Below are 16,031 nucleotides of genomic sequence, written 5' to 3' on the forward strand. Positions count from 1 at the left end.
ATTTTGAAAGAAATGAGTGACTTTCGCCTGGCGCAGCCTTTTAACGGCGTCGCTGGTTGCGGACAGACGTTGGGAGCGTTCAGGATTGCTAACCCTAATCACTTTTCTCCGGTGATAAAAACGCGGGAAAATTCGCATCCTTTATACGGTATGCGCCAGTAATACCTTAAACATGAGCACACGCATAAAATGTGCCTAATAAAAAATCCGGGCGATGTTCGAAAACACAAATTGCTTAGAAATCACCACTGTAGTCGAAGTAAATAAACACGACGACACGGGCATTTCTGCCGTCTTGAGAGTGCCACCACGACATCGCCGCACGAGTAGGTGGATTTTCCCTTCTAGTACGTGCTGGGTTATTCGCTCACACAATGAAAATTCACAGTCAAGGATAGCGCTTTTATGCGAAACGATGAGCTTCCACCACGCCGTCTACGTTGACGATTACAACCGACGCCATGTTTGCGGATAGAAGCAGCCGGCCCGCGACCGGCATGCAACGCGCGCGAACACTTCTCGACCTGCGATCGGTCTGTCGTTGTGGTTGTTTTCCAACGCAGCGGAGAGACGCACTATCCATAATTTCACTCCAACGCTTACAACAACAACAACGCATGTGAACGACACGTGCGTGCATCCCTTTGTCGCTATGGACACTGAAGCCTCTCTCTTCGCTTCTCCCCGCTTCTCCGAGAAACCTCCTTGCCCTGCATCTTGCCCTGCGAGTGCCGCTTGCGGCTGAGCCGTTATTTAGTGTCTCACAGGGAAGCGTGCTCGCTGCGTTGGTAAGTCGGTGGGCTGTTCCAGAAACCGACTATAATCGGTATTTCCCTTCGTGCGCCTGCATTTTAAGCGGTATGTAATTACATGAAGTTCTATGGGAGGCAAACCGGTGGTTTAAAAAAGCCGCATTATACTTGGTCCTGCACTATAAGCGGTTACGTTGTAAGTGGTCTATACTATAACAGGATATGCCATATAGGTTTTTTTGACGGATGTATAGTACAAGAGATGTACAATACTGGTTTACAATTTATTCTCTTGCTGCCCATATTGGTCACTTACAGGTCTGTCCACATGACAACCTTCTTGGCAGACTTCCCCCGGAGCCTAATGCCCTTCTACCATCCATAGGCAGCCTCCACCCACGGCCTGCTGGAAACACTTTTTTCTTTTTTTTTTTATTGCACCCAACAGGTGAAAACCATTGGGTGCCTTCATGCCATATTCATGCACAAACAAAAGTCTGACCGGTCGTAGGCCGTGCCGAAAAGAGGGCCGAACTCGATCGGACGCTAGCCAATCACGACCTCATGTGAATTCACAGGACACAATGATCGACCGGCTCCTGATCGGATTCGGCCGTCTTTCTGTCCTGTCGTATGATCAGACGGATGTTTGGTCAGGCATGGGCATGCTTGACTAAACCATGCCCGACCAGGCCATTTCCGGGAGTCTTTGTCCAGGACCACCTGCTCACATGCATCTCTGAGGACCAGTTTGGAGAATTTTCTTTCTAGCAGAGAGTGACGCCCACAAATCATTGATAAGGGGTAAGGGGTACTGTTCAAGTTCTGCCACTGGTTGATGGTGACTTTAAGATCCCCGCAGATCTTCAGCACACGCACGATGGGCGCAGCCCATGCAGAGGTCTTTACCGGCGCGCCTTCTCGCTGCAGGCAGTGCAGCTCTTGCGTCCCTTTATGCTTAAGTGCAAAGAGCAGAGGCCGTGGCTTGAAAAATTTGGGACAGGCAACGGCAGGAACGTGCAGTCTTGCCTCAGTGCCCAGAAAGGTGCCCACACCTGGTTTGAACAGCCCCTCGAAGTCGTGCACTAGGCTTGGCACAGCGGCCACTGCAGGGACAGCAGCTTCCTTGGACTCCGACATCCGAATTCTCCGAGGCTGCATCCAGGTTTCGCCACGAGCATTGGCAATAACCCCTTTGTTACAAAAAAGGGCAGGAGTGCATCCTTGTCGCCAAAACGCATGCTGACTTCGGCCATGCTTTGGACACGGGAAAGCTCGCACGAGTAGCAGCGCAGCACGATGTTCAAAGCCCGAACCGGCACGGATGGGAAAGTTTTCTTAAAAAGCTTTCCCAGCCCACCGAACGAGCAGACAGCGACCCGCCGAGCGAGCAGACAGCGAAGTTCGGCAGTTTCAAATTAGGCCTACTCTGCGCTCGTTCGATGCAGCCGAGATATCTTACCCTCCTTGGAAGCGTCGTTTCTTCTAGTTTCTGCCCATAGAAGCTTGCTATGTTGGAGGCTATCTGTGGTTCGGGAGAACCCCGTACATACAAGCAGAAAAAATGTGGGAACTATGATACCAGCAATCCCATTGGTTGCGACCCAAACCAGGGCTCACGATTGGCCGCCTACAGTGAAGTAGCTCTTTGTTCGCCTCTTGCGCGCGGTATCCGCAGCTTTTTTCGCTTCTGATCGTGTCGCTAGTTTGCCGCTGTTTAGATTCGTTTTCCCTTTTTGTTCCCAAAAGTTTTTCTGCCGAAGAATGCCTCCTTTTAAAGATAGCACTTGCAGTAGCTTTGGCCGGCGTTCTCGACGGCGAAAACCAAGATGTCGATCAGCAGGACTCCTCGCAAGAGACGGGGACCCGTCTCCGCCGCCGTCGTCACGATCTTCAAGCTCAACTGGTGCTTTGCGGACATTGGAGCCTACAGCTTCATCCCCGAAAGTTGATCGGCTTCATGTCTCCTCCGAATCGGATGTGCTGACCGCATCCGAGAGGGAGCTCACCCTGCTCCATTTCAACGCAAGGACTACGGACGAACCGGAGCCGAATGACGCTCCCCCTGAAAAGCCCCTGGACGGCTATCGGCTCCTCAATCTGCCCGCCATGCAAACCGTTGTTGCAATTTTATTCTGCCCCAAGTGCCACGGAAAACTACTGAGCTTGCGAGAAGAAGGAATTGGCTAAATATAGCTCAACTTGCGGAGACATCGTCGCAACGCTGCACTCACAATCAATCGGAAAGTTTCGAGAGAACAAACTCGCGGTGCGTCTCTGGGTCGTTGAAAGAGACTGTGGCATCAGTTCCACAAAGCTCACGAATCTTTTCGGGGGCCTCAACGCTCCACCCCCGTTGTTCATGTAGTTGAAGGTGCCCCTAATGAATCAGATGGATTTCAAGTTTCTGGCATCCTCCGAAAATAAAAAAATAAAACAAGTTGAAACTTCAAACCCATTTTTCTCAGTTTCACTTTTTGGCACGAATTCTTGTTTTAGGAAAGCTATCATTTGACATTCTCAACACAGAGGGACATCATTCAAGCTTCTCTGGGACTGATACTTTCTGGAGAACAAGATAGACTACTTCACAGTTAAAAAAGTCTACTCCTTCATGAAAAAAAAAATTTTTTCTGAAACAAAATTTGACCATCTTTTCTTTTTAGTTTTGGGATGTTGTTATTTTCGTCATAATTGAACATTTCACAATTTATCTTTAGTTTAGGATGCATTGTGGGTATTGTTCTTCACATTAAAGCAAGACGTTTGCCACCAGCTAGTATTATTTTTCTATGATAGCGATTTTATTTCTAGAAATTTTTCAAAGTGTGCTGTGAATGAGATGATTATATGTGTAGAGTATGCACCTGGTGCAGGATATGCATCTTGTACGGAACAAAAGCTCGAATGTATAAAAGTTCAGGGGAAAAAAAAAAAGAAAAGCAGCTGTTGATGGATGTTAGGCACTAAAGATCCAATTTTATTGTGAAACAATCTATCTGCCTGAAGCGTCACAAAAAACTAGAAGTTACAGCCCTGCGCGCCTACCTAACACCGCGACATGTCCTTTTTTTATATTTATATATCCCAGGAAAGGGGCATTTTGTGATATTTGGTCTCACTTTCGAGGGAGAAAAAGGGCACCCGGGATTTTAAGTTATATAAATAAACAGGTAGCTGTTAAATCTGAGTAAACAGGCTTAAACAATTTAATCAAAAGTAAGAAAGAAAAAAAACATATGGATAGGTGGCGCAAGTCACTGCCCAGCTGCCACTATGCATCCATTCCTCCATCCATCTATTCTGTTTTGAAGAGCCCAGATTTAAAAGAGGGAGTAAGCGAAACTGAAACCACGGAGACGGCTTTTGCGTAGATAGGTGGAAAGTGCGCATGTGTTGTGCAGTCGCTTGGAAAGAAGGCGAGCAAACGGAAAGAGCGACGACGCCTGCCCCAAATACTTTGCCTGCCCGATCGGCGCTTTTGCCTTTTCGTAATTCAAACGCGGTTCATAATTCACAGTTCGTAATTCAAACGCCACTACCGAATGGTTGGGAACCCTCTCAAATATAGGCACACTATTTTTGCGTTCCGTTTCGTTCCGAATCAGAATTTTTGGCTTGCAGTTCCGAATAGTGTTGCCATTGCTACCGATTTCTCAGATCTACCGATTTTGCACAGCGTCTGTTGATTCCCTGATAAAAAAGAAAATCTACTGACTTTTTTTTTTTTATAGATAGAAAAACCTTTTCTAAGGAAATAACAATATGCAGTTTAAAGCACTGGCTCTCGTATTAGCCAGCAAGCGCATGGGGGATCGGTGACCGAATGGGCTAGAGCGCACCAGCTCGGAGCACATGAAGCAAGAGCTCGTGCTGCAGAACCCAGGAAATCCTGGGTTCAATCCCAACCCCCGCCCGTTTCGATCTGGGTGAGCATCGTACTGGCGTGCAGTCGAGTATCACTACTGCGTCGTGCACATTAAAGACCCCAGGCTAGCGGCTGTACTGCACTGGCTAAATTGCTCATCTACAGGGAGTTACTCGTCACAACTTTCAAATGGATAACCAACTCCACGCTGTATAAAGATTTACACAACCCCCCCCCCCCCCCCCCCCCCCCCCAACAAGCGCATGTAAAATTATTAAAAACAAAACTATACATATGGATCTACGTATCCCTCGATTCATTCATCTATCCACCCAAAGCCGTACACAGGCAACGCAGCCGCGTACGCGCTTTCTCACGAAACCGATTGGATTTTGGCTTTGCCTGGTTTCGTCCACGTATGATAATGAGCGGTGACTCTTCAGATAGCGGCAACCTCACCCGATTGGCCGCCTCCGAAAAGAAAAAGTACATAGGAAAGTATAATACAATGTGAAAAAAGTACTAAAGGTAAGCATTCCGCTTTCTGTAAGGGATGTGATGTGCAAATGGCCGCTGAGAAATGCAAATCAAATAGAAAAAAAAAAAATGTGTAACAAGCAGAAAACACAACTAATTTCTGTGTATGTTTATCAGTATAATATTTATTATGCTATATTATCTATTCGCGATCAAGCGAGTTCTTTGACGTATGTATTTGTCCTCCGGGAGAATTTGAGAATGAGGAGAAGGGGCCTCGCTTCTCTCCTCCTCGCTTCGGTTCCCCAGCTTGACGGGACGAAGCGAGGAGGAGAGGGAATGGGAATCGCGACGTGCCTTGTCTCGTCGGCCTCGTCGGCCGGGTTCAGTCGCGCACTTCTTTACCAAAAAATATGGCGATCCGTTAGATATATCGCCGTATGAATGATATTTCATGGTTTTGCAGCTTCCCGCCTATCCACCCGGCCTTGTTTAGTGAGCTCGAAATTTCGGTTCAGTATCCCTTTAGAGGACACATGCAAAGGAAAAAAACTTTTTTTTAAACAGGCTAGATGGAAAAAGAATTTTATAAAACGAATTTAGAACAAACAAAAAAAATTTAGAGCTATATTTATGGCGCAAAACGAGTGGTAGTTGGTGCCCGCGGGAGTAGCCGCTGGTCACGTGGTAGGCCTTTGCGCCGCCGCAAAGTCACGCCGCCGCCGCACGCCGAGCGTTGTGCAATGCCACTTCAACGTGTTTCTCTGCGCCGCCGTCGCCGCTGCCATCACCTGACTGGCACACAGGTCTATCACGTCTGCTTGCGCTTTTTCCGGAGTTCCCCTTTGGGCTCTAAAACTTACTTATTAATCTTAGTTTTTTTTTTGTTATACTTCGAAGAAAGATGAATAAGTTACTTTTAGAGGCCCTAGGAAGCTTCCGAAAGAGCGCAAGCACCACGTGATAAATAAAGACCAGTCACGTGATAAATAAGGGCCACTTTTCTGCGGCGACCGCAGGCGTCAATTACAAATTCATATAGCACCGTAAATATAGCTCTTAAACAACAATTCCTCTTTAGAAGCGGTGCAAACGGGATGTTTTGGTTGTGATTCAAGGTTAAATTGCGTCCGGATCATGAGTAAATCTGCGTGCTATAAAGCTTGTGGCGTTCATTACTTTGCTTTTTTCTAACCTGTGCATTAGATTTTTGTGGAATGATACGACCAAGAGGTGCTTCTCGCATGGTCTGTGGAACATCACGGCGCTAGCATTGGCAGAAAAAACGTCTCTTTTGTCGGCTTTGCGCCGACTGCACGTCTTTGGCCGAAGAGTAAAAGCTATACGCACTCCGCAGTATACTTCGGACGGAAATGGCTATACGCACTACGCGGAACGATATCAAACGAATGGTTACAACGAGTTTTCTAAGCGGTGGCGTAGCATAGTGGTAAGGTGTCTGCTTTATATGCAAGTGGACGCAGGTTCGATCCACAGTGTGGGCCTCTTTTTTTCTTTTTTTTTTTTCTCAAACATTTTGTATTGTTGAGGCATTTGGCAATATTTACGACATTTCTTTTTTACAATAAACACTGAAAAAAACAAATGTTGTCAACGGAACTTCGCAGAACTAAATGGTATGGGACTCCCTTTCCGGAGGTGCGATCGGGGACAGCGGGGCTTGGGTTGCCGGCTGGACGCCGCAAAGCGACGTGTACTGGTTAAGTTTTGTAATTAGCAGCCGCATACTGTGGCCGCAAAGCGGCGTGAACGCAGGCAGGGGTGTGTGTTAACAAGCTCCCCAGTGATACACGCACCGTTCAAAAAGGGTGACCCAAATGGCATGAGCTCTCCACGTAGTGCGTATAGCCATTTCCAGTCGAGTCATACTATGTAGTGCGTATAGCTTTACTCTTGGCCGAATATATCAAATATTCGAGTGACGGAATACTAGGAATTCAATTCGAGAATCGAATTATTCGGGAACTTCCTATTCGATTCGAATTCGTATATTCGAGTATTCGCACACTCTTACTCGTTACTACACCACTACGGTAAAATCCCGTAAAGACGCCCGTCCCTGAGAGATTGCCCATCCCATTTTTCGGACTAAATATCCGTAAGATAAAACTTGCAAAACATTGCCCACCACCCTGATTCCCGTCGAATATCACACACTGCCCAACGGAAATCTCATCAAGCCGCTGTACCAGCCAGTGTGACAAGCGACTTCCAAGCAGGTTCTCACATTTTCGTCTATGACTTGCACGTGCAATATTGCTTCCTGTGACACGCAAGCTTGCGGCGGGTTCCCATGTGTTTATTGCTCTATGAAATCCTAATCTGCTGCTTCCGCGATTTGCGCAATCCATTCCCGTGAGATGCGAGTTTGTGGTGGGTTTTCGCGTGTCCTGTGCACCGTGAGACGCAAATCCGCTGCGTCTAGAATCTGCAATATCCTTTCCCATGACACAAAGTTTTTAGTGAATTCCCGCGTGTTATCGCATAGTGAAACACGGATTCGGCATGCCCACAATCTACCGGTTTCAGTTCCCATGTCACGTGGTTTGTAATGGGCACCCCGATGTTTATCACTAATATTTTATGAAGTTTTGCTGTTGCATCTCTAAACATAGCCCACTCCTGTTTTCACCATTTACCTCTTCATTTTGGATGGGTCTTCTTACGAAGTTTTAAGGCACATTCAATTTCCACAATCGAGTTGCAACTAGAATATCTCTTTTCTGTGCCGAGCGCTCTTTTCATTGGCATTTCACCTGGAAACAGCTTTCCTGCTCTTGCTCGAACCAGTGCTCTGTGGTATCGCTATTGGTTTAAGACTTCAAGCTGCGATTTCACCGTGCAGATGTCATCTTTATGAGCACCAGGCTGTTGCCGGTACATTAGTATTCAAATAAAACCATTTACCCTTCCAGACCAGCTGTGCTAGTAGCTCAGTGGCTATAATATCCAACCACCACCGTACCTACCCTGGTTCGAGCCCTGCTGGGGCCTGAATACTATATACCGTAATATCCCGAGTCAACGCCCACACTCCCATGGCCTGAAATTCTCAAAGATTGTGGGGTGGGCCATGACTCGGGTACCGAGCTCAAAAAGTTTCGAAAAAGTTTAAAAATGTGATTTTTTTTGTCTGTGTATAGCGAAGCTAGACAGGAGATTAACTGAACTCAAATCTCGGGTTGGTATCTTACTTGCGACTCATTTTACTGTCGAGCAAAATCCACTGCTTTGCGTGTAGCTCGTTTTTGCCTCCTCCGAGCAAGCGCAATTCGAAGCCACGACCGCTGCAGCCTTCGGTCCATTGTGAACGGAAAAAAAAAAAAAAAGAGAATCATCGAAAAAAAAGAAAAAGAAAAGAAAAATCGCAAGAAGCCACAGTGACCGAACAAAGGTGACGAAAGCCGAAAGGAAAGCGGGTCCCCGCTTCCTTTTCGACTTCGGAACCAAGCAAACCGGCAGCCTTTAACCGACGCCTAAAACAAACCCAGTACAAAAGCAAAAATAAGATGACAAAAGCGAAAACCATAAAAAAGCTCTCTCCGCGGGCGCAACCGTTGCCGCGGAAAGCGCGCGCACGCACAAACTCAATGACCTTCGAGTTTGTGCGTGCGCGCGTGCGGCTCCGGGACAACTTTTTGTGGCAGTACAACCGGAGCTGCGGGCGGCCAAGGCCAATTGGGCACCGACGCGGAGCGCAGCCATTGGTTGTTCTCAGAACGCAGCCACCGGTTACACTCTGCGCCAGCGCCCGATCGGCTTGTGGGGGGGGGGGGGGGGGGGGGGGGATGCTTTGGGAAAGGAAAATGACGCTTTGTTTCCAGGCTTATACTGCCGGTAGGTCTGCGCCATGTTGGGGGAAAGGGAGTGGGAGAAAAGAGCACGAAAGAGGCTTCAATCGCCTACAGCTCTGACGGCGTTTGACCCCTTTGCGGTTTACCGATGGGCATTTTTTTATCTTTTGGGCGAACACAGACTTTCAGTTAGGAACAAAAGGAAGCGGCGTTCTATAAACATACTCCGACTTCTCGCGGAGTGGTCGCGACGTTCTCAAAGAATGCCAAGTCAGCCGGCGTAGGTTTTGGACAAAGAAAATCGAATCCAAACGAGGCTTTTTGTTCTGAACCACTTGTATTCGCAGTATTGAGTTAGTCATCCGATCCGCGTCCTATTTAAGTTGCGGTTTCGCGGCCTGACTTGTCTTTTCGGTGAAAACGGACTTTCAGTTATGAACAGAAAAAAGAACATAAAGCGGCATTCTGTTATCTCTTTCTCTCCCTCCTACTATCTTTTTTGACCCTATGATCCGCGCGTCCAAGCGCTATATTGCAAACGGACCTTCTGGCCTTTTATATTTATTTCTTTTTCGGGAAGGGGGGGGGAGGGGGGTGCGAGCAGGAGAGGAAGGATCGGAAACGTGTCTGCTTTTGTTTGCCAGATAAATATAGGTTCGCTTTCTTATCTTTATTGTGTTTCTTCTGCACTTGCATCCACCGATTTGGTTTGGAGCCGTGAAAATGCAGGAGGGCGCCCTTTCTTTTCTTTTTTTTTTTCTGTTTGCCATTTGTGGGGCTCGGAATTGACGTTTCTCAGGTCTGGGCGATGACTCGGTGCTTTTTTTACGAGATCAATTGCCCGAAACGGGTGGGCATCAATTGCCCGAAACGGTGGGCGTTGACTCGGTGCTTTTTACGAAATCGATATTTCGCCCAAAACAGGGGGTGGGCGATGACTCAAGGGTGGTTGATGACTCGGGATATTACGGTAGTATAAACTTTATATATATAACCTGATTGTCTGTAACGCTCCCAGCGTACTCCTTCATAATGCTCGTTGAGAAGCTTGTGATGATGCTCGTTTATGACAATATTCTCATTGAAAAACACTCATAAAAATATGTGCTTACCGCAATACTTTCAAAATATAACCCACCCATATTTTTGGCTCGATTTTTCATATTTTTCAAAAAACACCGAAAGATAGCCCACTTCTAGTAATTGCAGGACCCTGGCCAATGGTCACCTCGGCAGAAATGGTGTTACTCAGCCATGGCGAGAGAATTTTTGATTGAGAACGACAGTCAAATTTAGTTCATCGCTCTTCCCTGCAATCTCAAGTTTCGCAAGTACCAGAATCAAAAACTACAGTACTACTTTGCAACTTTTTCTTACTGCACACCGAAAGTTATTTTACTCCTTATTTTTACCTGATTTGCTTTTGATATTATGTGGGCTATCTCTCGAGGTATTACGAAAATCCCATGAAAGGCACGGCCTAGCATTTCCATCAGGCAGCAGCTGTGGGAAGTCCCACTGAATGTCGCATTAACTTGACGGGATGGCTGATGTTTTGGCATTTTTACCCTAAGAATGTTTAGCCAGGAAGACGAGACGGGTGACTTTCGGGGGCGGGCGTCTGATCTTGATCTTTCTATGGTAGTGGTACTTCACAGACTCACATCTTCTTGAGCTCCACAGAAGGATCCTCGAGGATGTTGAAGAGTCCGTCCAAGATCTCGGGTAGGAAGATGAGCATGTCAATGTCCGGAACAGAGTTCATCACCGACACCTGAACGAAGACGACATCGCCCGTGAGCACAAGCAGTGTTTGCGTAAAAAAGCCACAGGCGTGGGTGCTGAGCACACGCAATATGTGTGCAGACTAAAGGGACACTGACACCACCCCAAAATTCATTTTTCCTATTTTTTGTCAGGCAATTTACATGGTGCCAGGAGACTAGCCAATCTATGTTCTGCTGCAGAGTCAAGTATATTGTTAATAAAGCCAAAAAAATTTGATCGCTCAAAACCGAAATTGAAACATGAGCACTGAATCTCACGACCGGAAGTCACAAGCTACACCCCCGACAGCATTTTTTCTTTTCCTCCGCTACTCAGGCGTGTGATGCAGACGACGACAACGACAAACTTCCATGAATTGTTTGTCGTGCGATTGTTTTACACTTATATCTCTTCCGCTCAATGTTCTGCACTTGAAGATCAATTGGCTGGCATCACGAACCACTCTTAAAAAAATAGCAGCTCCACGTTCGTTGCAACGTCAGTTCGTTGTGCGCCGCCATCGCGTAGCCCAGCCTGCGGTACGTCGCCATATTGAGAATGACGTGTACATGTACCTGGAATCCTGCGTCACCCCAGTCATTAGTGACATCTACTTGGGGGTAGTGGACTGTGCGGTAGAAAGTGCGCTTGAAAGCAAAATAGTGAACAAGGTCGCCAGCTATGTTGATGACTTCCTGGTAATTCTTGAAGATGGCGGACTAATGGACATACAAGTAGCAGACATTATGGAAACCTTTGCAGAGTACAGAGGTGGCCTTAGGTTTACATTTGAGGTGCCCAAAGAAAAGGTACTTCAGTTCCTAGACCTTTCGCTTCACCTGGGTGACACCCATGTTTGTTGGTCGTAGTGCCCACGATCCAAGGAAGGCTTTCTGAACTATGGCTCGGCCCACTCAAAAGTCATCAAGAGGGGTATAGCTCTAAAGTGTCTGGGCTAGGCACTAAAAAGGTCCTGTCTTCATATTATGGCAGCCAGCTTCAGTATGCAAGTAGGCTAAGAAAATCCGGCTATTCGTCAGCCCTGTTGGCTGATGTGGCAAACGCTTCGGTGAAGAAGGTAAAAGGCTTCCGGAACAACAAGACCAATGTCGAGAAAACAAGACCAGTGGTGATACCGTACCTGCACAGGATCTCCCATAATTTAAAAAATGTTGCAAGCCACTACCGTAATGTCCCGAGTCATCGCCTATCCCCGTGTCATCGCCCACCCCACTTTTTGGGCAAATATCAATTTCCAAGAAAACACCGAGTCATCACTCACCCCTTCCAATACCCCAATGCTGACTCCACGATCCGCATACATTTATAGTACCCAAATGACGCGGCTGTGGACCTTGCAGTTCTAGGACGTCCGTGACAGAGTAAAACGAAGGAGAGAAAGACACCTCTTTTTGTTTACGTATTTCCACCACTAGCGACCCCGAAGTCGTAGTGTATCCGTGCGAAAAGAAAACGATAGGGATAACAGAATAATAGTTTTTTTTGCTTTCAAAAAAATTGCTCTACAAAAAAAAAAGCTTGAGTTACGCCTAAGCACTTCTTATGAGTTGTGAATGCAAAAGCGTGCAAGTCGCTCGTCTGCTCCCTTTTTCGTCTGCTGCATACTTTTCGTTGCGGGTTGGCACGCGTGCCCCCCTGGGCATGCTGACTTCGGAAGCTTTGTGTTAACGGCGCACTGATGGACACGCAGCGCCATCGGGTGAGCGGTCGTGGAAACTGACGAGTGCAGCGGCCAATGGGAGCCCCGTCAACGCGCGGAAGCCAATGCAACTGAAGACGAAATCCATCAGTTTTACTTCGCTCCTTTGGGATCGGGGAAACTAGGTGCCGTTTTTGCACTTGAAATTGATAATGTTAGCTTGCTCCATAATACACTTAATGCTTTTGCATTTAAAAAAAAAGTTGGAAAGATAAAACAAGCAGTAACCCATTTAGAGATTACTCGGTAAGGGAACACCTTATTATCCTGGAATGTAACCGCGGAGTGTAAAGTGAAAGTCTGTCTACGCCGAAGTAGGGTCGCCGCGGACCCGCTTCTTCTCCCGGCAAGTCGTAGACGGCGGTTTTGCAATGCTTAAGACAAAGCCAGTGGGGGGTAAATAAAGCTTTGCTAGAACACCGTACACAGACGTTTGTAGAGCGTCCCATTTCGAGCTCTGTGCTCCTGGCCGCGCAGCAACGCCGCCTTAACCCGCGTTGACAGTACACACGCATGTATGCACCAAACAAGAAAGTTGAGCAAGAGCTTGCGATTGACAAGGCACCCGACTTGGCCCGACATCAAAGTATTTGCCAACACGATCGCCGGCTTTCCCAGCATTGCTCTTTGTCACTTCTTTGGTCTGCTCGCTCGCTCGCTCATTGCACCTGGTTGGTTTTTGTATATTCTTGTAAACTTTATATTTTTTTTATTTAAGGAGGAGAACATAGCAGTGTAATGTGCTTTCACAGAACAAACATTCGCGCTCTATGCCGATTGGCGGTGTTCATGGCGTGTAAGCAAGCAACGGACTTTGCAATAGTAAAACATTCTTTCATGCGCAATTTTTGTATAAAGCAATAAAACTAATTTGAATCTTGAGTTTAATGTATCTCTTCTGCAGCCGCGCTAAACACGCACAAAAAATGGGCGTTTTTTTCTTTCCGATTTTTTAAACTTTTTATGCTCACCCACCGACACATGGCCCACCCCACTTTTTTGTATGAATTTCAGGTGGCAGGAAGGTGGGCGATGATTTGGGAGATTACGGTACTTTTTTCAGCACCACAAAACAATGAATCAAATTTGCCCTAGAGTGAATGTGCATGGTGAGGGTCCCACAAAACACAAGTGCACCAAGAAGCATGCAAAGCAATAAACTTTTTCCGAGAAGCGTTCTGCGCACGCGCGAGCGCCCAATGCCAAGCAGTGGAAGTCTGCACGAAAAATCAAGGAAATTTGGAAGGAGGCTGTGGATCAGCGAGTAGAACACGTAATTGCAGCATATATATAACTGTGTTACACAAAAAAAGAAAGTGTACGGAAAGAAAAACACGTTTGGTTGGACGCCACGGATGCCCCTCTTTAAAGTCGCGTTGAGGACGCGCCGCAGCTCAGAGAGCTAAATAACTGGTAGTGTAGCTCCCATTATCAATTGGTAGCGCAAGTAGGTCACTTCCGCGATTTTTAGTTTGTGCAGCCACCGCCTGGTTCCGTCGGAATGTGTAAAAGGTCCATTCCTTTCATGTGCTTTGGGCGTTGTATATAAGATACCACTTCCGTGTGGCAAGAGCTACATAGGCCAAATGGGCAGATGCCTCAATGATTGACTCCGGGAGCATGATTACTCTTTGAAGGCTACAGTGGGTAGAAATCTTCCGATCCACCGTAGGAGTGCAAGAGCAGACCATTATTCGGCGAGACCAACATCTTGAAGAAGAACAAAGACAAATTGACCCGCAAGGTACTGGAGGCCTTCCACATCCTTTGTGAGGACAGGAATTGTATTAGTGTAGAATCCATAATGCTATAAAACAAAGAAAGAGAATTCCTTCAACAGACAATGAACGACCCACATGGGCCTTACCCCACACGGGGCTGGTGGTAGATGCAGAAGTCTGTGGAGGATCATTTGGGTTTTTTCTTTCCGTTTAGTTTCTTTTCTTGTTAGTAAACATAGTTGTGACTGGCACTCTTTTCTGTCCTGTTCTTCTTTGAGTGCAAAATACCTCAATATGTTAGACTACCAATTAGCCCAAATGTCAACTTTACTAAAAAACTTATACTGAAATATATCCGTACAAAAGTATTGCAATACATATCAGAAATGCATTTGAAAAAAAAAAAAAGTATTTGTAAATACAAATGCAGGAATACATTTAGCCAGGCAGTAATACTCTCATACATTTTTCTTTAAAAGAAACCTTTTTGTGATGTGAACCCTTGTACTACCGGCAAAACAATTGCTATTTTTAAAACAGAAACGATACAACTTTTTGCTACATGGTATCTTCACATATGAAAGCAATCCAAAAGTAAACATACGACTTTGCTGCTAAACTCGGCTATTTTTGATGAGAAGTAACTTTTTAAATAGCTTGCCGGACAGGCACAACGCCACTTCAAAGAGATTAGGCGTTGTGCAAGTGTCAACAAACACGGGTTCACATTAAAACAAACAAAGATTGCTTTCACGGTGGAAAAGTTCTAAACCACGACAGTATTGTTTTTTGTTGTTTTTTTCGGTTTTCAATACATACGAGCACCCAGCTTGGCATTGGCGATAAGTATACTATGTTGACCGGAGTTGTGCTTCAAAAGCGAAAAATTAGTCCTCCAGTGAGAACCAAAACTTGTACTAACCGTAAGGTAAATATTGAAGTTGAACTCGGACGTTCTAGAGTCTGAAATTATTTTCGCATAAAATTGTCATTTTCCTTTTAACATAAAGCTGTGGGAACTTCTTTACTAGGTTGGAAATATTTTCAATCCAGAATGCAGTGCAGTTCTCCTTTAAGTATATTGCATGCCTTCAAAGCAATATCGCATGAGCCTCTAAATTAATTCTATATCTACCGAAAGAGATCCAAAAAGTCAACACACTCTTTACTGTGTTCACCTTTAAGTTAGTCTTTCTGCTCTACCTTTTCCTTAGGCGAATGGGACACTAGGAACGCATAGAATTGCAGCACATACTATGTCTCAAATGAACAAGTCCAAAAAATGCTGAACCAAGTCATGTGCCTTTCGCATATGGCCATTCAGCGTAAAGTACAACAGACGTCTCATTGTCGTAACAAGCTCAATTAGGGTTAGCTGCTTGGATTGCTTGCACCAAACTTCTTTAGTGTGTTCTTCCACTTATTCCATATGTCCAACTGCATTCAATTCCTCAGTGGTATGAATGCCTCCTGGCACAACAATTTTTAAAGCTGATCTCGTATAAACCTCTCGCAAAGTTGAAGGTCTATACTTTGTTCCGCCTTACGATGGACAGCAGAGGAAGCTTCGAGCCATCCGAGCCAATCCAACGCTGCAAACACATCGGGTGACAACGCACCCCAGGCATCGCAGCACTTTTTTTGAAGGTCACGTGATGCTCACGACAATAGTGACCCAGATGGACCACAGCATCCTTTGCGGTCCATCGTGAAGTGAAACGGGGCATAGTGAGCGTGACCCTGGTCAGTCTTTACTAATAAAATCTATTCAGGCCACACAAAGCAGACCAGTAATATTGCTGCTTCATGAGTGATCCCAGAATTTTTTTCAGGAGCCAAAATTTTATCACCGAAGCAATTAAATTTTTTTACAGGGGCCAGGGAAAGGGGGAAGGAAGGGGGAGACAAATG

The 16,031-nt window shown here is 46.1% G+C and overlaps 1 protein-coding gene across 1 annotated transcript in view; it reads right to left on the bottom strand.

The window, feature by feature from the left end:
• Positions 1-16,031, bottom strand: part of LOC8024715 (protein VAC14 homolog) — a 90,784-nt gene that overhangs the window by 44,851 nt on the left and 29,902 nt on the right. The window contains 1 exon segment of the mRNA XM_029984440.4: positions 10,577-10,686. Coding sequence (XP_029840300.2) covers positions 10,577-10,686 — 110 coding nt within the window.

This window comes from Ixodes scapularis, unplaced genomic scaffold, assembly GCF_016920785.2.
Source record: "Ixodes scapularis isolate PalLabHiFi unplaced genomic scaffold, ASM1692078v2 PGA_scaffold0__279_contigs__length_252992795, whole genome shotgun sequence".
Classification (NCBI taxonomy): Eukaryota; Metazoa; Arthropoda; class Arachnida; order Ixodida; family Ixodidae; genus Ixodes; species Ixodes scapularis.